This window comes from Anguilla anguilla, chromosome 2, assembly GCF_013347855.1.
Source record: "Anguilla anguilla isolate fAngAng1 chromosome 2, fAngAng1.pri, whole genome shotgun sequence".
Lineage (NCBI taxonomy): Eukaryota > Metazoa > Chordata > Actinopteri > Anguilliformes > Anguillidae > Anguilla > Anguilla anguilla.
Window position 1 is genome coordinate 10,087,935 of NC_049202.1, and position 25,882 is coordinate 10,113,816.

At 42.3% G+C, this 25,882-nt stretch overlaps 2 protein-coding genes across 5 annotated transcripts; one reads left to right on the forward strand and one right to left on the reverse strand.

Moving 5' to 3' along the window:
* Window positions 1–1,321: 1,321 nt before the first annotated feature.
* ascc1 (activating signal cointegrator 1 complex subunit 1) lies at window positions 1,322–18,605 on the reverse strand. Of its 3 annotated transcripts, none has more exons than XM_035406699.1 (10): window positions 18,281–18,605; window positions 17,883–17,982; window positions 17,670–17,767; window positions 17,211–17,389; window positions 16,825–16,958; window positions 16,446–16,565; window positions 15,642–15,766; window positions 14,367–14,440; window positions 12,017–12,162; window positions 1,322–2,142 (listed from the first exon to the last, which is right to left on the reverse strand). In XM_035406699.1, exons 1-9 carry the CDS (start codon window positions 18,399–18,401, stop codon window positions 12,046–12,048), a joined length of 1,068 nt encoding a protein of 355 aa, XP_035262590.1. In that variant the 5' UTR covers window positions 18,402–18,605; the 3' UTR covers window positions 1,322–2,142; window positions 12,017–12,045. The 3 variants fall into 3 exon arrangements, with proteins under 3 accessions (XP_035262590.1, XP_035262591.1, XP_035262589.1); XM_035406700.1 differs by lacking the exon at window positions 1,322–2,142 and adding an exon at window positions 9,801–10,520; XM_035406698.1 differs by lacking the exon at window positions 1,322–2,142 and adding an exon at window positions 9,801–10,523.
* Window positions 18,606–18,827: 222 nt separating this feature from the next.
* Window positions 18,828–23,358, forward strand: anapc16 (anaphase promoting complex subunit 16). 2 transcript variants are annotated; one of them, XM_035406702.1, is made up of 4 exons: window positions 18,828–19,103; window positions 19,716–19,872; window positions 21,368–21,442; window positions 22,107–23,358. In XM_035406702.1, the coding sequence occupies exons 2-4, from the start codon at window positions 19,731–19,733 to the stop codon at window positions 22,214–22,216; spliced, it is 327 nt and encodes a 108-aa protein (XP_035262593.1). In that variant the 5' UTR covers window positions 18,828–19,103; window positions 19,716–19,730; the 3' UTR covers window positions 22,217–23,358. The 2 variants fall into 2 exon arrangements, with proteins under 2 accessions (XP_035262593.1, XP_035262592.1); XM_035406701.1 differs by having other exon boundaries at window positions 18,830–19,103; window positions 19,711–19,872.
* The last annotated feature ends 2,524 nt before the right edge of the window (window positions 23,359–25,882 follow it).

Here is a 25,882-nt window from a genome sequence, read left to right on the forward strand (position 1 = left end):
GTACATTTACAGCACTCTCTACTGTTGAAGCTGATCAGTCAGTTTCCATGCTGGATCTGGGTGTAAACAAGCTTGTGACGATGCAGATGGGGGAAAAACAAACTTGAGTCATTAGATACGATTGCCTGACTCGGCAGAATCCCTGCTTTGCTGGAGGGGGGGGGAGCCTGCCGAGATTGCCAGCTGCAAATGTCAACATAATGTAGCGATCGACGAGATTCAGTAATTAATGATCATCATCCATCTTGTCACAATTAGTGCTATGAGCTGACCGAGGCTCTACACGCCGGACCAGGGATTCGGTTCAACAGAGCGGACAGAAAAATCAAATTTTCTGTTTTACAGTCAGGCTGAATTCCATGCATCAATATTGAATGCAGCTTTTTAAAAACATTTCATGAGGGGAAACTTTCCAGATTAATACTGAAGTTGACCGAAAACAGAAAAACACTGATACCCTGGTAAGAAGCTTTAAAAGGATAAGACCCTCCTTCTGGCGTAGTTAGTTTTAGTGGATGAGGCGGGCGTTATGGAACCCTGTTGGGCTGTGCTGACGTTGCACCTGGGATGCTGCTGCTCTCTGTAGTACTGCCCTGTATTTACTGACCTGATCCACCTCTTACCCACAGCGGGCAGCCAATGAGCTGACAGCACAGTGTGTAGCGCGTGTTGAGCCATGGTCCGCCATGACCAGGGAGGCAAGCCCTTCCACGCCACCGTGACAAACCGCTTTAGGAATCAGAGGCAGCCTATTTTTAGAGCTGTTTATGTCACAGCATATTTAGGGGATTATCTTGATGCACGGGGAGAATTAATGTGTGAGGAGCCAACGCTGGAGTAATCCTACTTCCTCTCTCGTCCCACCCACAACAGGCTCGTAACCTCTGCACTAAGCGCTCATACCCTGCTGTAGCAGAGGTGTTGCTGGGGAGAAACATTTCAGGAAAGAGGGTGCTTTAAGTTTGGATGCTGGGCCCGAACACTGTGTTTCTCTCCTTCTTGTTGATAGCGCACAGGAAGGGGCGTGCCAGAGAGTCGACACCCAGCCAGGAATAGCTCAGACGCACCTATCCTGTTCTAACGCGGGTCTGCTCCCAACGATGCGCCCATGGGGGACTTTAACAAACCTATTTCACTCCTTCAATTGAAACGGCAGATTAACTGATGTCATCTTTTCTCTCCGTTCGGAAGCTTTTTGTCCTCCCCTCAAAAGGCGGCGTACGGAAGACGCAATCTAATCAATTTGGTGATTAGATTTACATACAAAATCAGTTTACATACAAAAGACAGGAGAATAAAAAAACATCTCAACTCAAATATATACATGATTGCACACAGGGAAATTGAATTTATAGATGCATGAGTATCTATACAATCTTGTAAATTCTTGATAGGGAAAACCACTTATGGTTAAAACATTCATGTAGCACAAAAATAGGTATGAAGTGGCAAATTCCAGTATTTATGCACCTCATCATTTAGACTCACAAAGACAAACAAAATGTTATAAGCAACAAACATGTTATGCTCCAATAGGACTAAATAAGGAGAAAAATACCAGACAATCAGAAGTCAATTCATCTTATTGCACTGCAGACAAGCCCACATCCGTGTACAATTAATCAGTCATATGCCTCCTGAATTTTAAAGAGATTGATGTTAATTAGTAACTCAAGCATTTTGCATAATCATCTGTTTATTTATGCACAGCCTCATAAGCCTGAATTCATTTTCCCAAATGTCTGTGGGAGGGGAAAAAAAAGAAAATCTATAGTTTTTGTAGTCAGATTGAAAAGATTAAGTAAATAGCTCAGAATATAAACAATACAAAATATCCGGGTGAAATCCGTCTGCCCCCCCCGTAGACCTGAATGTGTTTGAGATTCAGTGAATCTGAACGAATTCCCCATTAAGCCGCGGAAAAGCCGTTTCCGGAATGGAAATGTGCGTTTTGGAAGCGGGGCACCGGTGCGATGCGTAGCCGAGACGTGTCTGGCAGAACGGCGGAGCCCGGCACAGCGCCGGGCCGCCAGCCCGCCAGCCCGCCGCACGGCACAGAACGTGACGACAGGAAGCTGAGGAGCCGCGCCGCATAGCAAACACGGATGCGCTGGAAACCGTCTGCCCCCGTAGACGCAATTCCTGCAAGACATGAAAATCAGCATTTAAAAAAAATTAATTGGATCAAGATTTGTTTAGTCTTGGGTATTGCATCGCAAACGCCATCGAAAGGATCAGCATGCGAGTAATGGGTAGCGCCGGACCACACAAACACCAGACAGCAATTACTGTGGCCAAGTCAAGTCCTCGTGCAGCATTATGTAAATGAGTGAAGATATTCATATTTTAGTAGACAATTTGGCCGGCTGCATTTATCCAGTAGGCCTAATCTGATATATTCATAACAGATTTATGGTAGTGTGTGAGGATACAGGATACAGACAGAGCTATAAATGTGTTATACAGTGTCAGAAATTGTAGACTTTTTAATGAAAGATCTCTCCAGTTAAAAAAAAAGTATACAGCTCATTTGCTCATGCCTGCCACAAACATTCTCACTTATTGCACAGCTCCCCACTCAATTAAACTGTACAATGAGCACCACTATTTTGAATCCCGTAATTCTGAATGCTTAATGGTCTCAGAGGGAACAGCATTGTAACGAACCCCATTACCAAGCTGAAATCTACTTCAGCTCGGATGCTCATTATTCTGAGTACAACTTAAGATCAACATTTATAGCAGCCAAGGATCTCAGAGGCACATAAAATACGTTAGATATTCTGTTAAAATCAGTTTCTAACCATTAAAGATTTTCTGGGCCTGATCGGACCCTTGTTGTTAATAGGTGTTTCCTGTTCACTATTCCATTATCCTATAAAACCTGTTTATCAAAGAGTAACCTACAAACCTAATTTGGTAACATCAGTGGTGAAGTCCAATCGAAGTATGAAATATGACACACAACACAAATCAAAGGTAGCTTTGTGTCATTATTATTAGCAGTAATAGTGGTAGTGGTAGGACTAGCAGTAGTATTTTCCTGTATTTGTTTGGCAGACACACTAACTAGGACATTTAAACAGCCAAACATTTATTGAAGCAATTTGTAACAACAGCACCCCAACTGACAATCAAAGCCTCAACCTTCCTGGTCTAGAATGTACAGAGACTGACTACCACTGGAACTGGTAAACAACATGCACTTGTGGTGCTTCCCTTTTAAGTGCAAAAATAGTTTGCAGGCCCGGGATTTCATGGAACAATGCATGAGTGCACAAGAAAGAGCCCGGCATACATCTATTCCCAGGTTGCACTGAATAGGCAGCGAAGCATTTAAACTGTATTTCAGAATGGTACTGCTTTTTTTTGGTAGTTCATAACATTCATGCAATGCCTTCACAGTAAAGTCAGACGTGATGCAGTTCTGCTGCTTTTCATCATTCAAATTACAGCCTGTCGGATGCTGGGAGCTGTCAATACCCCTTTATTGAAGCGTCAATCAAAAGGGTTCAGGAAAAACAGCATATGTTTGATGTCTTGTGTTATCGCTAAGAAGGACAACGGGCTTTGTGGATCTCAAATGTAATTGTGTAATGTAACGAGATGTAATTAGAAAAAAAAATATGAAAAAACGTACACCTCTGAGGACTCAGCTATTTTCAGCATTCAGGTCAGTGGCTGTGTGCTACACTGTCATTCCTTTAATCTCTTGCTGATCACTCAAATTCGAAATATGTCATGTACTATAACTCAAGCAATGATATGCAACAAAATAAACAGACAAAGCAATGAAGGTAAACTGTAAACAGACAGATTTATTTATGGAAGACTTACTTATTTCTTCAGCTAAAAGGAACTCATTTGACTCATGAAAGTTGCTATATAACACTACAAACACATTTTAAAGTTCAAGTTACCCCACAGAATACAGCAATCTTTCTGATGCTCTTCAAGATCAGATGGCAATAATACAAGAGCAAAATAAAACAAGGGGTAATACACTTCACAGGATGATCAGACATTTTCTGTGGTAGATAATCTGGGTTCTGTCCACTTACAGAACATGACAATCCTGCTTCTCCACATGCTACGCTTTCTCTTAGATAGAGCGGTATCTAGGTTCTCTTAGGTTGTACAACGCTGTCACCAGCAGCCACATCCATTAACTCAAATGGCGTTTCAGCAATAAGCATTACAGACAACATTGGAGCTGAGATGTCACTCATATGTCCACAAAGAGCTCAGCGGCGTAGAGGAACGATGCAGATTTTGAATTGCGCAAGACCGCTCCGCATGTGCAGGAGTTCTACTTGCTCTGTACACACGATGCCTGGAACATTTCATTTCACAACACGTTTAATTCAATAACAATTCCAAGTGTTCGAATCAGCTTAACGTGTGTAAGCTTGTTTGGCCTATTGATACAGGCATTGAAACATTACATTGCTTAGATAACGCTACACAAATGAACAAACGGTAGCCTGCGATTGCAAGCCTTTTAGTAATATTAGTCATACTATGGTGAGTTGAGCTATTGTACTTCTGCTGTTTTAAATCTATACTTTAAAGTTGATCCACTGGGTAATACCCATGTTATATGAAATGAACATAAGAAGATAATACAAACTGTTTAATATGAAGCTAACAATGTTGTGCTCCCTTATATCTTCCTTCCATAGATTTAGTTTATTTCAGTAAATGATGGTGGTTAGGAATAACATAGGGCTTCCGGAAAAAGCACATCTTGAAGCACTTGCTGAGAAAACAAAGCTTCCCCAACATTGCTATTGGTTATTGTAGAAATCATCAGACATAACTGAGAAAGCATCAGAATCAGTATAGTCCTGTGCAATCTATTCTATACCAGTAATCTTAGTCTACAATAAACAACCTCCTGAGAAATTCCTGCTCTGTCATCAGTGACAATCTCCCAAGGGGCAAGATTATTCAATCAGCCATTCCACTGCACATGAGCGAGTGGTTTTATATCTATCTGGGGCGGTGGTGCTGAGTGTTGTGACTGCACAGCCTGCTTGGTTTTCTTAGAACTGGAAATCTGGGGTAAACCCAAATTTTTTTTTCCCAGGTGCCTGAGTCCTCATTTTAAACTCTTCCAGTAGCTGGCCTCAGCTGAAACATAAAGAACTAACATCCACTCTGTCCTAAAATCTACATCCCAGTCCCAGTTGGCCAAGGGTACGTATCAGTTCCCCAACTTTTTACTTTCGTATGTGACAGATGTTTCGACACTAGCATATGTGGCTCTTCGTGTGGTCCCTTACTGTGATTCGCTCGTTGTTCTGGTGCAGACCCAAACACAACGCCTCACCACTACGAACCAGCCACAGGCCTGTTATGTCTGCATTATCCGTCAGAAATATCTAGCTGTTGTGTAATATTACACCAGCCGGCCTGGAATCGTTGTTATCTGGAGACGGTTAAAAGCGTGTTGGCCAATTTTGGCAAATACTATCAGGAACGCACGCCAACAGTAGACAGTGGGCAATCCGAGACATGTCATCGGTCGGAAACAATGGCAGCTGACACATGAGCGATGGCCGGGCAACGGTCTTTTCAGCAAACTAAAATTAGCAAATGACATATAATCCATTTTCAGGCTATCTGGCCAGCAGTCTTTTGGTAATATTAGTGAGAGACTAGACTGACAATATGTGAGGAATCTTCAACTAGGAAGATGCACTATAATCAGTCTTTAAACCAGAAGAAACTGTGACTGTTTTTTTTTTTTTTTTTTTTTCAGTGTAAAGGGCATAAGCACTACCCAAACTGATAGTGATGGATTAAATCAGCTAGGGGGGTAGGCCTTAAAGAGATGAGACTAAATGCACAGAATAAATCCTGACCTTAAAAAGTAATGAACAGATTAATCAATTTTCTGTAGGATGAACAGCATTAACAGCTTGACAATCCTTTTATTCTGGAGTTATTAAAGGTCATATGTTCTCTAAATGTTTTCTTTTCCAGATTTCAAAAACAGAACATCCAAGAAAAGCACACTGTATTATGAAAGAGATGAAATCTTGATTTAGAGCTGTTATACCATTCAAAATAAGTCATTTAATATGTCATTTAATAGTTTCCATTACTCGAATACAGTGCAGTCCATAAGTATTTGGACAGTGATACTTTAAAAAAAAAAAAAATGTTTTGGCTCTGTATTCCAGCACATTTGATTTGGAAATGAAACAATGAACATGAGGTTCAAATGCAGACTGTCCGCTTTAATTTGAGGGTATGTACATCCTTATCTTGTGATCTGGGTTGCAATCACAGCCCTTTTTAATACACAGTCCCCCACATAGCACATTGAAATTCTTGTGAACACACGTGAAGTCAAAGCAAGTCTATTTATATTCTGCTAGAAAATGAGAGAATCTCGAGGCCCTGTGTTGGGTCAGCTGCTATTTTATCTGTGCTCACCCTCTCTGGGTCCTCTGGTGCTTCATACTTGACTGATTCTTCCTATTATCCCTACGCTGAAGATCCATCATTAAAACCTTTCCCCTTCTGATCTTAATGTAAGTGGCCGTACTGTACGTGTCTTTGTGGAAGCATTTCCGCCACTTCAAATCAAAATCTAACCGCTCTTCGTGCTTTCATCCTGTTCTGTTGACCTCACCTTTCTAGACCCTGTCTGCCTTGCCCTTCCGTTCGAAAGTGAGCACTTCATTCAAGATTTCCCTCTTGTATTCCAGACATGCTTCCTCTTGGACATGATCTCGCCCTTTCTAAGCGATATTCACAGATGTCGGCAAAGATGTACAATGGATACTAGTTTTTCCCCCCCCCACAGAAGCATTCATATGGCCAACTTGTGGCCAGACTGGTACTATTCACCGATTAAAAATAAAAACGATTACACCTGCCAGTTAGCACGTACAAGATGGATCCACCTGAAGCCATGTTGGAAGAAGTGGTAATCCGTAATCTTGTTACTCGCCACATTTCATAGTACTGGAGGCATTAACACACAGAAAGAACAGTACTACTGTACAATAAACCTCACACTCACTTCCTGTTTAATGCAATATCATAGTTGCCTAATTGTTGGTCATGCCAAAACTAAAATAATTAACATTAAATAAACATGTATCGAAACACAATACTGACATGTTTCTCATGTTTAACACGTATTCAATATTCACTTAGAGGAATATCACTTAATTTTATTTTTAAATAATAAATTTACATTATTCAATATCATTGTCTGGATTTTTTTTATATGGTGTTTGTGTATATAAAGTGGAATTGCAGAAACTTTATTGCAACTGTGCTATTGGTTACTTGTCAGCACAATTAATTCCTTTTTCAAACGACTTAAGCTTGATTTGAACTTAGCGGGTTGAAACAGTCTGTACTGTCAGAAAACCGTGTCAAGCTCTGGTTGAGCAACCTGTATCGACATAAGACGGTGTGAGAGAGGAATGAGTCCACTAATAAACACAGATGCCGATCCACTACTGCATGCAGCAATGTAAATGCACACCAGCGAATCCTCTTCTGTCTTTTAGTTGGACATATTTTATGTTGATGGCTGTAAACCTCTCCAACCTTCCAACACTCCCAGCTCTCCAGGTAATACAGAATTCTTCCAATTACACAGCACTTAAAATGAATCCTCTTCATTTCTCAACCTTTAGTGACTCTCCTACATATTGCTCATGAAGCGCCTTCAGTTCACTTTGATCTTTCATCCTGCTAATTAGCCACAACCGCTTCCTACACAAACCCATATTTTTCCACATCAACAGATATTATTTTCGGTTTATTTTCAGCCCTAAATGTACACAACGTCTTGCACAAGGAATGCATTTCCATAATTAGCTCCTTAACCATGCGTTGGTTTACACAGATTTTGTCTTTTCATTCACATTTTGATAACGTATGGATTGTGTCAATCATTACTTCATATATCATTGTGTCATTCTACGTATATACAGCAAGGGCGTTTTTTTTTTTTTTTTTTTAAACGTCAAAATAATTATTATCACAATAATGAATACGCATCATCCTGCCAGCATATTTGACATGGGTGGATGCAGCAACTTGAATTCAGGTATACTGAAATTAGCCAGAACATTCATTCAGTATACCTGAGGAACCCTGACCTGTGTTTATTACACAGCAGTGTCCTGCTAACATGGAAGGCTTACAGCAATGCGTGTATGTGAAGCACGGCTTTTAGAAATGCATTATTTAACCATTTACTGCACATGCATTATTCAAAGCTGACGAGCATAATTGCCTTTCTCTCAAGGACATCGAGGACATGGGTCCCCAAATTAATTTCGCCGTTCGGGCGATTTCTCACCTTCCTTGTGAAGTCCCACTTTTTTTTATTTTGGTGCAATTTCGGTTTGAGAATAATTGTCATTCTAACGGCTGAGCGCACAGCAGGCCTCGAACAGAGACGGTTCTCACAGTGACACTAGCGCTGACGGCCGCCTGTGTCTTTCTGCTCATCTCAGCAGAGAGAGGAAAGGTGAATGTGTGGAGGTGATTTCCCCATCATGAGCAGGGGGGGGGGCAGATGGGGTTTTTTTTCTTTTTTTTCTCTCACCACTCTCAGCACGTCAGCAAATCGCAGCCTGGTCGCCACATGCGCCGGTGAAACCGCGGCCGATTCCCGGAGCTCCCGCCTCCCTCGCTGGATTTCGCCGTGACTCGGGAACGGTGAGAGCATGAGGAGCCCCTCGCACAGCGACTCGTTTGGCATTCTCTTTCTCCCGTCTGAGAGAACCTGCGGTCTGTTCTCCTCTCGTACCGCGTGGCACAAGCCTGCAGTGCTTCGCTCTGCGACCACGCTGCCATTAACCCTTTCTCAACCCTTTCCTGAGGTTCCTCTCCTTTGGCGAGCACTGTTGGGCTGAACGGCCTGTTATATTATATTATGTTATGTTTCAACTCACAGCTTTTCTTTTCCACGTCACAGGGTATCAAAATGAGATCTAACGCCAGGCCCCACAGACCAAGCCATCAATTTTACATGCGCTCTATCAAAATGATGAACCCTAATCAGTAGCAGCTAAAATACTGAGCAAGAAAGATCAAATAAAAACCACTACCAGTTTTGCAGCTGTAATAATGGCACAAATTAACAACAGCTAATTTTTGAAGGTCTACTGAAAAGAACAGAGTACCAGAAAACCTCAAGGGTTCTTGTTGCTGTATCTCACCCCAGGAAGCAAAGAGCTTGCTGACTGAGTTGGGGTGGGGTGGATGATTTTTTTCTTCATGGTTTGAAAGAGGAAAGGATCTGAACAATTAAAACCTCAGACTAAGTTGCTACATTACACTGAAATTTCCAAAAATAAAGGCATTGAGAGCAAGTGAAGGGCAGCAATGTAGTATAATGGGTAATAACCTAAAGGTCACAGGTTCGTTTCTCGGGTAGGACACTGCCGTTGTTCCCTTGAGCAAGGTACTTAACCTGCAAGGTACTTAACCGTAAGCATCAGTATATATCCAGCTGTATAAATGGATGCAATGTAAATGTAGATGTAAAACTTGTGTAAGTCTCTCTGAATAAGAACGTCTGCTAAATGTCTGTAACGAAATGCAATGTAAAGCAAGAAAGGTGAAAGAGTTCTGAGACAGGGCCTAATGAAGGCTCCTCCTTTCTAAAAACAGAGCAGTCTGAAGAACTTTTGTCTCCTCAGAGCTGGCACACTAGAGCTGACTGTGGTGATGTCAGCACCACAATAACTGAAAAAACATTTTTTTTTAATAGACAGATTATTGAAGGTTTTGAAAATAATTTCCCCGAAATGCTGGAAAACATTTAATAGCAATTATTTTAATGGACAGGCTTATCGACAGGCAATTGATTTCACCGGCTGGTCCCACTGCAACACTTTGGGAGAAACCCATTTCTGTTAGTCATGTCATGTCTTCTCGTTCAGACCATGATTACGCCTCCTTCGCTCACGAAATCCATCTCCTGTCCCGGGGAAAGGTGACTAATGCTTTTCGCTGCCGACGTTTCAATCTGCGCCGAGCGGTTACGGAGTTGATGGAGCATCAATCTGGAGCCCCGGTGCAAACGTGGGTCAGCTCGGGCCCCCTGCGGATAAAACGGGACTTAGCCGAAACGCGGGGGCGGGCCCCCCGCACGCTGATCCGCCGGAGCCCGTTAGAGAACGGGACCGAACGGCGGGCCGCGTCAACGAGGCCCGTTTCCACGGCTCGGGAGGAAACGGGCCGGAGACGAAACGCCGGGCGAAATCACGGAGGCGGGGGTCGGCCGCAGCGTCCCCCCTGCCCCGCGCGATCATCAGCGGGCGTTCCCGCGCCGTAATTTGGGCCAGGAAGACAGAGAGAGCAGCGGCGCGTGCGTGACCGAGCTGCTGAATTCGAGCAGCAGGAGGAGGAGCAGTGACAGCGGGCGGGCGGGCTCTGGGCTGCTCGCAGGAACGCAGGCAGGCTGCCGGTGACCCAGCCTCCCTCCCCTGAATGCTAAGCAGACGCTAGCCCAGCAGAACAGCCTGGCGTGAGACCTGCTGAGAGAGAGAGAGAGAGGCCGAGCCAGGCCGTTCCAGGCCAACGCACTCACACTGGCTGCTGACACAGGCCTCCGGACAGGGCAGCACCTCCGACCACACTACAGTCAATTTCTGACAAGAGAACAAGCTCAGGACTGTCTGTCATGTACATGAACACTACTGCTACTACTACTGCTACTGCTACTACTACTACTACTACTGCTACTACTAATAATAATAATAATAATACTAAATTCAAATAAAGCTGTGGACGTTGCTCTAGATTTGAGCAACTCCTAAATGTCTAATGTTAATGCTAACAATTCAGGACTGAAAATGAAATAGGTGGGTTACATATTCTATAATGGTACCATAGAAATGCATAAAAAAGCCAATAGGCGGTTCGTGGGAGTTGGTCGTACTCTTTAGCACTCAAATCTTTCACGTCTAGGACTGAAAAATACACTTGCATTAAATATGCATTTTTTAGACTAAGCTTCTGTTTGCTGTGTTTTGATAGAATGGTACTGAACTGAAATGAATCACAGACAGGAGGGACAATGAAATTCCACTTATGTTAAACACACACACGATAAAGTGTGTGTGTTTAATGTATAGCAGTATAAGGACATATGCAGCCACTACAGTATATAAACAAATGAGAAACAACTACCATGACCAATCACAGGTAATGTTATTGGTTTTTGGAGGTTTAAAGGGCCTTGCAACAGCTAAATTTCTTAGTGACTAAGGCCCTATATGTTTTTATTTCGTTTTAAAATCAATCATCGTAAAACAAAAAGTAAAAATATTTCAACATGATAAAGGGGGTTGCCAGATTTCTCCCTCAACACCTGTTTCTTCCCCAGAAAATCAGCTCTTTTTTAAAATGCGCATAGGAATTAAGGCATGCGTTACCAGATGCTGCCTCTGAACATTTTTCATCCGACATGAAAACTACGGGGGAAACAGAAAGGCTCTCGGATTTGCCCGGCAATAAATCCGGCTTTTAATTGAATCCGGTTTGATTCACTGCCAAACTCGACTCGCGCGAAGGCAGAGGAAGTGTATTTATAAGACACTGGACACGGCTCAAGGCCGACACCGGCGTTGGCCACGGCTGTTATAACTTACTCCCCCTCCAGCGCGCTCACACGGTCACGCACTCTATTTACGAGGCTTCTTCTGAGAAACAATATTCTTGTCACTGAAACCGCCATATCGGCTGTGCTCGACCATGCCATCTGCTGGCCATGTTGAACATTGCCCACATTAAAATCAACTGCTCAAATCATTGAAGAAGGGCAGTTAGGCTACCCACAATAAAGTCACTGCAGCCAGGCTCGGAATGAACGTGAGTATCAGTCAATCATCCAAGGGTTTTGAATGCACGCTGAAACCCTGCCAAGGAAATGCAGGTAGGGCTTTATGCCCGAACAACAGAGGTCTGCATGGGAGATCAGTAGCTCAACCATGACAGTCAGTCACCAATCTTTCGGTCCATTTCTTACCACAGTTGGAGGCCAAAGGGCGAGGCTCGTCACGACAACTGAACGAGGCCGGACGAGGTGTAGTAGCCGGAACAGTCCGTGGAGAACCTCTGGGAAAGGTGGATGGCGTTCAGCTGGAACTCTCCGAAACGGAAGGTGCCAAACTTCTACAGGGACAGGGAGAGAGGAAGGCATGGAGCATTATTACCCTGCGACTCTGGGCTGCCTCAGATGACACACCCGTGTCGGACAGCCACGTTAGCCAGGTACTGTTACAAATCCGCCTCTCCGTCGACAGCTTCTGCCCCGTGCGTGCAGAGTGGGATATTTATCTGCGCTTATTTTCGCTGGAGCGCTGCCAAGCGATGAAAAACAATACGACCGGTGCCCCCGACACTGGGCACATGCAAAACAATCATGTGAAACTGCAGTCTGAAAGGCATTGATTATGACGACCCAGATGTATCCCTTTAAACCTATTGGGGCTATTTACTGGATTGCTAATTAGCCTTGTTTCTTTTTTTGTACCATTTGGAGCCAGTTACAGACATTAGGCTCTTGCCACCTCTCGGATTCCACTCCAGGAGCAGCCGCAGAATGACAAGAAGGGGGCCGTCTCTCGCAAACATGCCGTTGCTATGGTTACTGCCTACTGAACACAATCCGGGGGCTCTCCAGCGACACTTCTCTGCTGTGTAAAGGAGGATCATAAACGCTCTGTTTGTCATCTTAACGGACTCTTTTGCGATTTCTCTCCCTCCCCCCGCCCCCCCACCCCCCCCGCCCCCCGGTGAAGCTGAAAGAATAAGACACAGCAATCAGAGCGATGATGCACATGGGCGGCCCGCACATGCTCTGTTCGGCTAATTGGCTACAAGACACGCTTTCAGTATGTCCAAACGCTTGAATATTTAGCCTCATCTTTAATGAAAAACAATGGCTGGTAATCTTTTATAAAAGTAGCTCCTTTATTTGCAGTCACTTCCATTGAAATAAATTAAAAAGACAAAATGGATTTAAAAAGGTATTATTAGTGAGGAAATAATAAAAACTGAATGAACTGACACTAGAAAACATGCATGTTGTGTTTTGCATTGTAATGGTTGAAAACACAGAACCCTTGGTATGGAGGTGCACATATATTTAGAGGGAGAGATGTGTGTGTGTCTGTCCATCTCCTTTTATAGGTTGGCTTTGTGGGTGTAACCAGACCTGGAGCCTGTCTGTCGGATTAAATTCAGGGGACAACAACAGGATACTCAGCCCTGCCAACCATAAAAGAAATGAATTTTTAGGACTATTCAATCCACATAAGAGGTAAACTCACCAAACCTCTTGAAATAAATATGCATTTTGTTAGCATAATCAAACTGAAATGAATATGCGTTTTGTTAGCATATTCATTCTGAAACGAATATGCGTTTTGTTAGCATATCCATACTGAAACGAATATGCATTTTTGTTAGCATATTCATACTGAAGAACGAGTCGCCGGTTTCACGGCACATGCATTTTCGTTTCGCTCCGCAGGAATGTCACACTTCCACTGGCACGCGATATTCCCCGACTCGCCACAGGAGTGGTAAACGGACATGTGATCTCTGCCTCCGTGCAAAAAGCCCCATCAATATCACCCCCATACATGCTTCACAGGCATGCAGAATCTTCACAGGCATGCAGGAGCTTCACGGGCATGCAGGAGCTTCACAGACATGCAGGAGCTTCACAGGCATGCAGAAGCTTCATAGGTACGCAAAAGCTGCCATCCTGAACTGGCAAAGTGACTGCTATTTTTACACGTTGCCGTTTCTTCAAGTGTGCGCAGAAACGGTTTAATCAATCTCACGCTTTTTCTATCCCCAGTTCGCAGAATGCGCTGCTAAGCTGTTCTTCGTGCCATGCTTCCAGGCCAGAGGTGGGCAAACGAGAGCCATATCTGTTTCTGGTTTTCATGCCAACTTTTGGTCTTAATTACATAATTAGCCATAACATATACGCCATCTGGCTACATTTCTTGATAAGCGCATGAATGATAGCCGAAGACTGTTCTCATGTTCGCTGTGATCTCATCTACGAGTAAACCAGTGTTGGTGTATACAGCCAATTAGGTCGTGAAGCCCGGGTAATTGGTAGAGACAAAAATCTGCATACAAGCTGGCCCTCCAGGACTGGAATTGCCCACCCCTGTTCTTGGCAAGACCCTGTTGTTGTTTATCCACAAAATGACAGTTCTAGTATATAACCACTAGAGGGCAGGCAGCGCTAATAAGGTTGCACATCGCCAGTCAACACAACACGAAGACAAGTTATCATTAGCACCCGCATGTTTGACATTCCCTTACATGGAGGGGCTGATTTGTTTTGCTCTGACCTTTAATACACCCCGTGCATCAAAAGCCTCTCTGTCCTTCATATTCGGCCTTCCCGAACCACCCTTGTCTTCAGCTGCAAGACAGAAAAAAGTTGAATTAAAATGAATGCAAAACAAATAGACCTTATGTTACTGAGGTGTGATGAGATCCAGATAAAATACACCAAAAGAGTCAGGATATGTATTGGGTGTACCACAATTCTATAAATGAAGCAGGATCTGTTTTTTTTTTTTAGCATGTTGACCACCAAATCAGGAAGAATTCGTAGGGAAGTGGGTAGGGCTGCGTTACTGCAAAGCTAATAATTACAAGGATGCCCTGATGTCAACATAGACACAATAACACACGCAAAAAAAAAAAAAACCAGGGCTCAATCAAAACGTCCACTGTTCCCCAGCGGTAAACAGTTCGGAGTGAACCAGCCCTTCCTTTGTGCTCCGTGCCCAGCCAGCTCTGTGCAAACTCATGTTCAGGAGCAGAATCTGGGCATGGTCCATTCCTGACTGAATGAGCCCATTGTCGGCGCTGAAAACATGCTACCGCTCCGGTCACAAACAGGGAGAGGTCACTCGCAGATGTTGTTTTGAGCTCACTGATCCAAAACCTGCGCTGCTGGTCAGCTCCCCGGCCTCCCCGCAAGCGCTGTGCGCTAGCTGCCGCTCTAAAGCAGCGGCAAGCCGATCGATACGGAGGTACGGCCGGCTATTTGTGGACTGCAGCTGAAAAGCGGACTCCCCGCAGCTCGCAGCAGCCCCCTGCTGAGTGCGTCTGGAACTACATGGCCAGGCTGGAGAATAAGCGATTCTGAGAAAATCACAACACAAGAACATCATGTATAATGAGCAGCACAGGCCATTCAGCTCATCCAGGCTCATCATTTATCTGTGAAATAGAATACCCCCCAAGGGCGTTTGCCTTTGTTATATAATCTCACCCTCCATAACAGTGATCTTTGTTACTGATCCTGGTGAGTCACAGGGGTTGCTGGTTTTGGTTGTTATTCAGCACTCAATTATAGCAGTCGATTACACATTTAACTCACCCCACCTGGTTTCTTGGGTCTGAATTAGTTGCCGATATTAAAGGCGAAAACAAACCTGAAGGGGGTTTGGGCAAAGGGCCTGAGGGCTGTACCTGAGGGGGGTTTGGGTGGAGGACTCTACCTGAGGCAGGTCTGGGGGGAGGGGTAGAGAGTCTGAGGGCTCTACCTGACAGGGGTTTGGGTGGAGGGCTCTACCTGACGGGGGTTTGGGTGGAGGGTCAGAGGGCTCTACCTGAGGGGTCCTTCCTGAACAGCGTGTTCATGACGGTGGCGTGGAGCTTCACTCTGTCCCACTCCCGGACCATCAGACCCGCCGCGACAAAGTGCTCCACCAGCTGGTCCGCCATAACCTGCAGCCTGCAGAGGAAACAGAGCGGACAGAAAACAATGCGCCACCTTACCAAACTCACTGGTGAAACAAAATGGCAGAGGTGGAAAGTTCAGGGGTCAGAAAACAAAACTGCCATCCTGCCATGTGTTTCTTCCAACTCAGCCAGCTTATATCACTAATTACTTCCACCATCTGGCTGAAGAATTGTGCCAATTAGCAAATCCAGGTGACCGGAACAAAATACTGGGGAGGACTTCTACTTTCTGAACCTGGATTTTACACCTCTGAACAAGGGTTGCTGACTGTAGACTGTTATACTGTGTGAGGCTTTCTGAGGCAAACAGACGGACAACAAGCAATCAACAGCAATCAACAGCATTTGTGCTCAGCATGACAGTACTTCTTACAGACTGTAATCCCTGGTCCACTATATGATTCTCACAGTTTAAAATATGTTTTGTGCGTTTGTGTCATTTGTTGAGCAGCATATTCCTCTGCTATATTGGTTGTACTTATCACATTTTTCATAAATTTGTTCACAGCTGTGGTGCATGGAGTTGCTACCACAGCTTCATTCAAAGAAAACTGGCAGAAATGACTAAGGACCACACGGTGAACTGGGCAAGACCCCAATGCCTAAAGACAGCCCCTCCACAAGGCAAGGCAAGCTCCCAGAGAGCCAAGACCACCAGGCTAAGTTCTCACCTGTCTGACCCATCCTTCGCTTGGACTTTGGCATACAGGACGTCCACCATGGCTGGGTCGTCGTTCATGTACTCAAGCCCCACAACCTCCATGGGAAGTGGCTTGCCCCCGGTGATGTCTCTGAAATATCAAAGCGTACACAGAGAACGAGTTGACCTCCAGTAACTCATACAATGCCTTCACCAAACTTCAGTAATCTTATGTCATTCACAAAGGTCATTGTCTATGGTAGTTAGCATATTTTCCATACATGCAACCAATAATACTTTTTATACAGGCTGGAATGGAATAATTAAAATTAGGCGGTAGCAACTTTGGCCATAGTATCTACTGCATTATTAGAGCAGGAGTAGACTGAAACATGCGGACTGGGACCCACTGGAGCTGCTCCTGACACTGCTGCAAGAGTTCACACGCTTTGCTCACTTCCATGTCATTGAGCAATGCCAGGGTACCGACAGTCAGGTGGAGCTTTGCTGGGTTCTGAAAGATGCTGCTGTCAACTCCGCTATCCTTCAAAAACACAGGGAGAAATCTGGCATTACTTAAAGGCATATATGGTAGGAGATTATAGTCCCACCATTAACATTACACCTTGCTTTGAAGCATTTATCAATCAGTGCAGTTACCTCAGTGAGCACAGGCCTTGCGTATTAATGGTCGATAAGGTTAACAACCAAACTCACATTAATTTGTTGAAGTTGTACGCAAAATTTAAAGCTGCAGTTCTATTACTCCTCTGGCTACAATATAAATATTCTCCACCTCTGAACACTGTTCCAAGACCTCTTCTTTAAACTTCAAGAATCGCTCCTGGATTTGAGGATGGTTCAAAGCGAATGACAGGAAGTGTGTGAAGGGCTGCTTCCTCCGGAAGCTCTCCATCAGGACCTCGATGCGTGTGACGGCTGACGCCACAGCTCCTCTCTGCTGACCGGTGATCACTGAGCCAAGATGGAGAGACACACTCAGTCACACGTCAGGACAAGTCAGATCTTATCACACAAAAGACAATAGCTACAAGCCAATGACAATAACCCCATTGTCTTAATCACAAAGCTAAAAATACAAGGAAGCCTCACGTCACTCTCTTCACTACAACTTTGTTAAATATGAATCAATGTGTAGAAAGTAGGATGGTAAAGCACCGATTGCATACAAAGGTCAACATTGTCCTGCTTGACAAAAAGAGAAAAAAACAGCACATTCTCATCCAGATCTCACCTATCTGTCCCTCCACTCCTTGCTTGGGAATGCTAACGGAGGTACGCGTTTCAGATTCCAACCTCTTCCTGGTCTCCCCTTTCTTTCCAATAATGTATCTGCAAAAACAACACCTTCCATTTTTAATTCAGCTCTATTGCCTTGTTATTCCTTTAGGGTTAATATATAACATATCTTTGTGCGGTATCAATATTTTGATGCATGCATGCCTACTTGTAAAGGACACTGGGGACATCCATGGCATAACGGAAGCCTTTCTCAGTTTGTTCCATGTTGAATGTGTCACAGGGTTCGTCCGTGCACTGGGCAGCGACTTTAAACAGAAAGAGTTTTATCAAACAATCTAAGCTTTAATTTAAAGGAGACCACTAGGTGAATGCAGTCATCCCGCGTGGGGGAACAGTCTTAAATATTAATTAATTTGTATAACATTGCACTTGCACAACTGGAGTACTGTATGGCCCAAAGAAGACTATGATTTTAAATTATTTTAACTTAAATTAACGTCCTGTAAACACGCTTGCTTAGACAGGCCATTTTAAAACGTGTGTTCAATGTGTTCAACAGGACGCTTGACGGGTGGCTATTTCACTTTTACTAACGTTATTTACCCGGGTCTGAGTAAGAAAAGTCGTCCTCATCGTCTTCGTCTTGATAAACCTGTTCTTTGATGACGTTTTTTCTGTAAATCCTTCCATTGATGTTTATCAGGGTCGGTCGTAAAACTTCCATTTCAAAGTTTTACTGTGTGTTAGAATAGAATAACCACAGAAAATAATCATGGCTTTTATTTATACAACTTAACAATTTAACAACAGTCTATGTTATTTGTACAAAATAATACTGGGATTCTCAAATGATTTAGCCAAGTAGTCTAACGTTGTAGTTACAAATTAACACATCTAGTTCACCATAGTAGCAAGCAACTATAGTCAGCACACTGTATCTAATTAACCAAATTGGCAGAACTTACGTGGCCCTATTAATCAAGCACTCGACAATTGAATTCGTCACCTTTGTTTGCCTTTACTTGCATTCTAGTTGCTCTACTATAGATTGAATAGTTAAAGTAATTGCCTTTGGTGATATTGTCAATTCGATAGCTAGTCAGTCAGCGAACTACGAAAATCTTACCAATACAGCAAACAGTTGATGTTACTAGGTGGGCCTGGTAACTTAATTTGTTTCAGGACTTCATCAAAGGATGTTAAAAAGATAAACTATGTAGTGTAGCTATGATGGCTAGCACTCAGTTTGCGTGTACTTTCTGACACACGGCAGACTATCGTAAATCAGGTTGTCTAAAGTATTCATCAGCCGCAAAGCATTTCGACCGTGGTGTTATTGCAGCTAGTGCTAGTTGAATTGCTAGTAACTTAGTCCAGCTATAACGTACGTCTCTCGGTTGATGTCGGCATAATTCGTTGAAAACAGGTAACAAATGTTTAAACTAGGGCAAGCTAGCTATGCATAGTATGTTTCGCCATTTCCGTTTATTGTCTTAGACCTAATCATTATTTTACACATTCGCTTTGCGACATTTTGATGTTATTTAGACCTAGCTAGCCAGGCTTCCTCATATGCTAACTTATCAGCGATTGATTCGCTTATGTAATAAGTTGTCTGTAGACTGGCTAGCTACCACTGTATTAGATAACGCTAACTACAGTACCTGTAGCGACACTCAGCCAGCTAGCTATACCACTGTATGTCCCTGTAGCTTATGTTTGCTAATTAGCCAGCAACGTAAGAATCTGCAGTTTCACCACTCAGCTGTGCGCACTTGCTTGTTGAAGCCAGAATACATATGAGCTGATGTAGTCAGCTGACTATGGTAGCCATATAAATGAATTTGTTAAACTTAGTTAATGCCAGCCAACATTACTTTGTATAACAGTTGCATACCAAGTATGTGACATAGCTAGCTAACTAGATTTGGAACGGATAAATAACAGCCCTCCTGCTGTGTCTGCCGTTCAAGCTAGCTACCAACCTTGTTTACTTGAATGACCATAACCATGAGTTCATTACTGTTTTGCAGTATAGGTGGAGTATATTGGGATGGCAGCATCTTCCTCCTCTTCTTCAGCTGGGGGGGTCAGCGGAAGCTCTGTCACTGGATCAGGATTTAGTGCTTCAGAACTCATACCGCCTCGCAAAGTACTCTACACATATCCCAAAGGAGCCGGAGAAATGATGGAAGGTCCGTCACAAGTCTGCCCTGTTTGCTGATAACCTTTATATCTACTGTACATCTGTTCTGTCGGGAATAGGTCTCTGTAATGAAATATTGATTTGGGTACAGTTAGAGAGGAGTTCTAATCCGGAGTGGACACACTCAGCAGATTTTTTTTTGCAAGTCCTGTAATTTACTACAAGTTACTACAATAAGCTTGTTCAAATTCACAAATATGTTTCTTTTTTTTTTCTTGAGCACTAGTGAAACTTGGGATATGTTCATTTTATGACAAACAAATTCCAACTGGAACGTGTCCTGATTATTGTGGTGTAAGACTTTAGCAAGTTGCTTGTCCTTGTCGCTTGAATCAATTTTTGCACTTTAATCAATTTATGCACTGGTCTCCCCTCTATGTAGGTCAACACCTCATCTGCTAACATGAGGATGTGCTTTCCCACCAAAGACCCGGGTGACTAGGGCTTAGTTGCTGATTCATCCCCCAAATTTGTGCGTTTCATACGTGCCTGCACAGCAGAACACAAAAGGAACAGCGCTGGGCTGTCTGGCAGACTGCCTCCACCCAATTACTTCCCTTGCGTCAAACACCATATTTAAAGAGACAGTTCCCATTCTGTATTTAAAAAAAATAAATAATATTTATGATTTAGTATATGTTTTCAGTTGGCCCAGAATTTTTCTTGTGTATGCGATGAAGGATATTTTGGGCAATTTTATGACCTGCCGACAGGTATAGGGCTTGTGGTGTACCAAAGAAAATCCAAAGCAGCTTGTACAGCAACAATATGTTTTCAAGAGGCCATTAACACGAAACAATCTATTTTATGGTCTTTACTTGCAATTAGAAGCATGAACATCAGTTTGTTTCGGTGTAAACACCGCAAACTTCTAAGTGCCCTGTACCAGCCATTGTAAAGTTGGCAGGTTGTCTAAAATGTCTAAATATCTAAAATATCCTTTGCTGCACGCACTGCACCAATCAAAAACATACATTAAAACTGAAGTGATATTGTTAAAAAAATGTTTAAAAAAACCCTGGAAAGTGAACTCTCGCTTCAGTGTACGTGCCTTGATTTGCATCAGGAGGCAGTTGGGTGAGCAAAGGGCAAAGAGATGGCAAACGGCAGAGGGGATATTCGCACGGCTGAACGAGCCCTCTGCCTTTTGTTTTGTTGTGTACGTTATTGGGGTTTTTGTCTTCGTCAGTAATCCCTGCTGCAGCGTCAGATTCTGGCACGCATTCGCTTACCATGGCCTGTAATGGTAATGAGTTGCATAATGGTGTTTTTTGTCTTCTCTCCTTAATCATGTTTTCCAGCTGAAGAGTTAGCCTAGTTTTGTTGCATGCTCAGTTATGTGCCTTTCTTGTTACACAAGCACAGTGGTTTTTTTCTCATTTTTTCCCCCCACGTGCTACTACATGAGTTGGTAAGAAGAGTATGGAAAAGTCTGTGTGAAAATGGACAGGGTGGGATCATTTGTGCATTTCTTTGTGTTTCAGATGGCTCTGATAGATTTTTGTGCGAGTCTGTTTTCAGCTACCAAGTTGCGTCTACACTCAAGCAGGTGAAACATGGTAAGAGTGTAATCTTGCAAAGGACTCGTACATTCCTTGTTCAAAAAAGGACTTGAAAAAACTGAAAGTATAAATGGATAAAATGTCAATATGATTATCATTTTCCACACAAAGGAGGGGAGTTATATAAAGTTTTCAATCCATTTCTGGGCTGTGGATCTCTGTCAGGATTCTTGTGGCAGAGAGGGCAAAAATACCCATGGGATAGAATATGCAGAATGGCAGGTCTGCCTTATTTAATTAAATTTTCTGCAATCTTTATGTCCATGCCTAGAATAATTCACTAACTGCTCCAGTTAATGTAAAACAGTGGAAAAATTGTGCCATAATATGCCACTTGTAACATTTTTATACTTTCCTGTATGTATGAAAACCATAAAGGTTATCTTGACTGTTTTAGGGACCAATACAGCAATTTACTGAAGATATGGTACAGTAACTGAAGATGATTTTTATAGTATTGGTTTTGTTGTGCAGAATAGGGTTGGATTGAATTGTAAATCCATTTGGCCTTTCCTGGGGCAATTTTATTAGAATGTCTGTAACTGGCTCCAATTAATTTAAGTGAACTGATGGTATAAAGTATAGCTTGCTGGTTCCTTTGACCAGTTTTTATCTGTAGAAAACATTAAAATTGCATGTTAATATTTGTCTTTATTCCCAGATCAACAAGTGTCTCGCATGGAGAAACTAGCAAGCTTGGTTGAGGAGCTCGAAGCAGACGAATGGCGGTATAAACCAATCGAACAGCTGTTGGGTTTCACACCTTCATAAGCAAAGATGTGGGCCTTCTGACATATGGACTGCTCAAGAAAGCTAGAACTTCTGAAGACTTCAGTTTGAAGAGGTCGTACATCAGCAACCACAGCCAGCGTCCCCTTTGTCCCTTTGTGTTTAAATGGCTGGCACTCCCTCCGTAAATCAGTCAAAAGGACCATCAGATTAATTTCAAAATTATTTTTCGTCTAATGTTCATTTGTTGCATTACACCCTAGCAAATTGTAAAGACCTCTTTTTAATGTTCATAAGTTTACATCTTGCAAAGATATTTTTAGCTCTTGTGGCTTTCAAAGGAAATGGCCATGGTTGAAGCAAGTAGACCAGTGGAGAAAGCGGGCATGCGTAGGCATGTTTGTCCTCCTTTGTTTGCTCGGTGGCTTCAGATTGTCAGTTCTGATTTGCCTTTGTCAAACCTCCACATTTAATGACCAGTTCTGAAAGCACATAGAACTAGACACAGGTTCTAGCTCGATCCAGAATGTCTCTTACTTCACACCTGAAACTCTTGTTTCCTGTTTAAATACTAAAGTCTCATGGTATGTCAATGGACAGTCTTTTTTCAGAAACTTTTATTTTATTTGGATACGTAAATGCAATTCAATAACTTTTTTTTCTTTTTGTATTTGGTATGATTGTGTAATTAACAGAATTGTTTATTTTTTCCAGTACTGACAATGTAATTATGAGATTTTCAGCAGCATCAATTGTATGTTCTATTCCCCCCCCCCCCCCCCCGAGTTTAGAATTAGTTTTTGAACTGTATCAGTAATAATCAAGCTTTTAAAATTACCTATGTAATCTTTTTGTGCATGTGTATGTGTTTTATTTATTAATTTGGTTCACCAAAATCCTTCAAGACATCTCCACATCATTCAACAAAAATGGACGTGGATGACTCAGATATTTAACCCTCTGTGCAAGTCACAAGTATTTTTTTAAATGCATTTGGCCATATTAATTGAAAAAATGAGCTTTGTCAACAGTGTCAGTCCACGCCATCAATTGAGGCTTGTGTCCTTTTCTTAATGAAACTAAATTTGAGAATGGTAGAACTAGATCCATAAATTTAATAAACACTATGAAACACAAGTGAATTTTTTCTTCTACATTTGTAGACTTTGTAATCTGACCAATTATCAATATTATTACAATTCTGCAATCTCAAGCACATTAATTTTCCTGTTTTCACTTTTTGAATTGTCACCCGATGTCTTTTATTTGATAGTAATGCAATGCAATCCTACAATAGTGGCAGTTACACTAATAAACTGCTGCTTCCATTATAAACACAAATGTGAACAGTGAAAAATATTTTGGTTGTACAGGAAATATAGATCTGTTTATGCATAAAGGACCTGGACTGGTAGAAAACCAGCATATTTTTTATGGCGTTTCTACATTGCAGTGGGGATGGGTGGTCAGTCTTTGTTCTTTAATCGCAGCTATTCTATTTCTTACATGCTCATTATTACTGAGAGCACACGTAAGAAAACACAAAAGGAGCATCCGTTCCTTCCTCTGGACAAAAGAGCCTGCCTGTTTATGTATTGTTACCCTCCATTATGCGACCTTCTGTTACTGCTCAACGTCCGCAGTCTGCAAGTACAAGGGCAATGAAAATCCAGGGCGACCCTCTGCATCTGCAGGGATATGTCTTTGTTTTTCCACATGACCATGCCGTCTCTCATTAATTTTAATACTGCGGTCTGGGGCCCTCCCCCAGCCCCCCTCCGCTCTGTCTTTACAGCTGCTAGTCTGCAGAGAGGGGCTGGAAACAGGAGAAGGCTGAGGGGGTGGTGGTTGGTGGTAAACAACCCCCCGATGATTCTGTTTTTCACAAGGCCATATAGTCAGGTAGCCTTTGTTTTCTCCCCAAACCCATCTTTCCTGTTCCCATGACGACACCATGCCATGGCCATATTTAAGTAAGCTATTGCGCGTTTGTGAGTCTAACACCGCACTTCATTATGCTATGGCTTTACGATTCTGTGAGCAAAACTGAAAATTTCCATCCTTGTTTACATTACATGTGCTCTTGAGCCAGTTTACATGACTAATTGAGGAAGAAGCGCTTTCTTATTCTGCCCTGCAAATTAAGTCAAAACAGTACTGAGGTCCGAGCAAGAATGAACAGAATGTTCTGTTCTTCTGTTGAAATGATTGTCTACTTCTGTTCCACAAAACGGCTTCTACGAAGGACTCCTCTGGGTCCTAAAGCCATCCTTATCTTACTGTTTTCTTCTCTGATCTTGCATTTGGCTATTGTCTCAAAAATGAAGGGGCTCAAAATAACAACTTAAGTTCTGCATAATTGTTAAAATAGTGCTAATAAATCACATAATCACATCGCCTGGGTTTTTACAATATCCAAAGCCTAAAAAATGGTTGCACAATTCGTAATACATTTCACAATCTTTATATTACTGGTTACATAGATGATGTAACCAGAAATGTAAATTCACTGGTTTATGTATTATAACTGGATGTAACTGGATAGATCGATATTAAATTAAACACACCCATTTGTTTTCACAGTTCTTCCGTCAGCAGACGAGTACAGTCAGTTCCTCTGACTAAGACCTTTGAATACAGTGTATCTGTGATAGTTGTCAGCCTTCCAGTACTTTCTATTTTTCTGTGGGCGGGCTTTCAATGGTATGAAAGTGTGTATACAGCGTACGGGGAGGGAGTACAGTATCAAAATGCACCAGTCTCTTCTGCAGTGAAATGAAAAGGAAGGTGCAGTTTTGTAGAGATTAAATCTTAATTTCAGATAAAACCTTAGAGCTCTGGCGAAAATATTTGCTTAACAATTAGCTTGTTCCTTCAGAGACAGAGAAAGCCGGCCAATGTAAATAAAATTTGAAAGACTGCCAATCAGGTTCTAAGAGCAGTTATTTGAAAAGACAGGGCGTTCCTTTTTGATTTGGACCGTCAGCTTTTTGAGCAGAGAAATCTTTCTCCAGTCCTGGAGTGACAAAGATCTAAATAGTTCATCCTGACTTCTTCAACAAAAAAAAAAACAGAAAGATTCAATGTTTTCAACACACAGGAGTATTCTTACTGAAATGAGGTTAAATATTGCAACGTTTCAGTATGCTGCCTCCATCTGTGATATGGTGTTGGTAACTTACACTGATGTCTGTAGCATACTGCAACTGATGAATCTTTCACCTTTAAAGAGAAAAAGAAGGAAAGATATTTTATTATAGTATTCATTGTTTTACTTTGATCTACATACCTCTAATTTAACAAGAGCCTATTCAATTTCTATAAAAATAGAATTATTATTATTATTATTATTGTTCAATAAAAAATCTCAATGTTAAAATTTTAAGTAGATATGAACATATGCATTCATGTGAACTCCACATATCATTTTATCCCAACGATTTCTGTAAAAGGATAAACAGGAAAACGACAGATTGTATTTGGATTTCAGAACAGAACACCACGCCTTTTGGCGGACAAGAAAACAATAGGTTCCCTGCCAAATCCTTATCAAGATGATATAGCATTCAGGACAAAACATTGTATAAAACAAAATGTTTTTGAGGAACTGGTCACTCTACTTGGACTGGTAGTCCCATAACCTAAAACAGAGTTTTTATTGGCCCCAGTCGGCCTTCTGCTTTTATACATGTATTAATACAAACCATA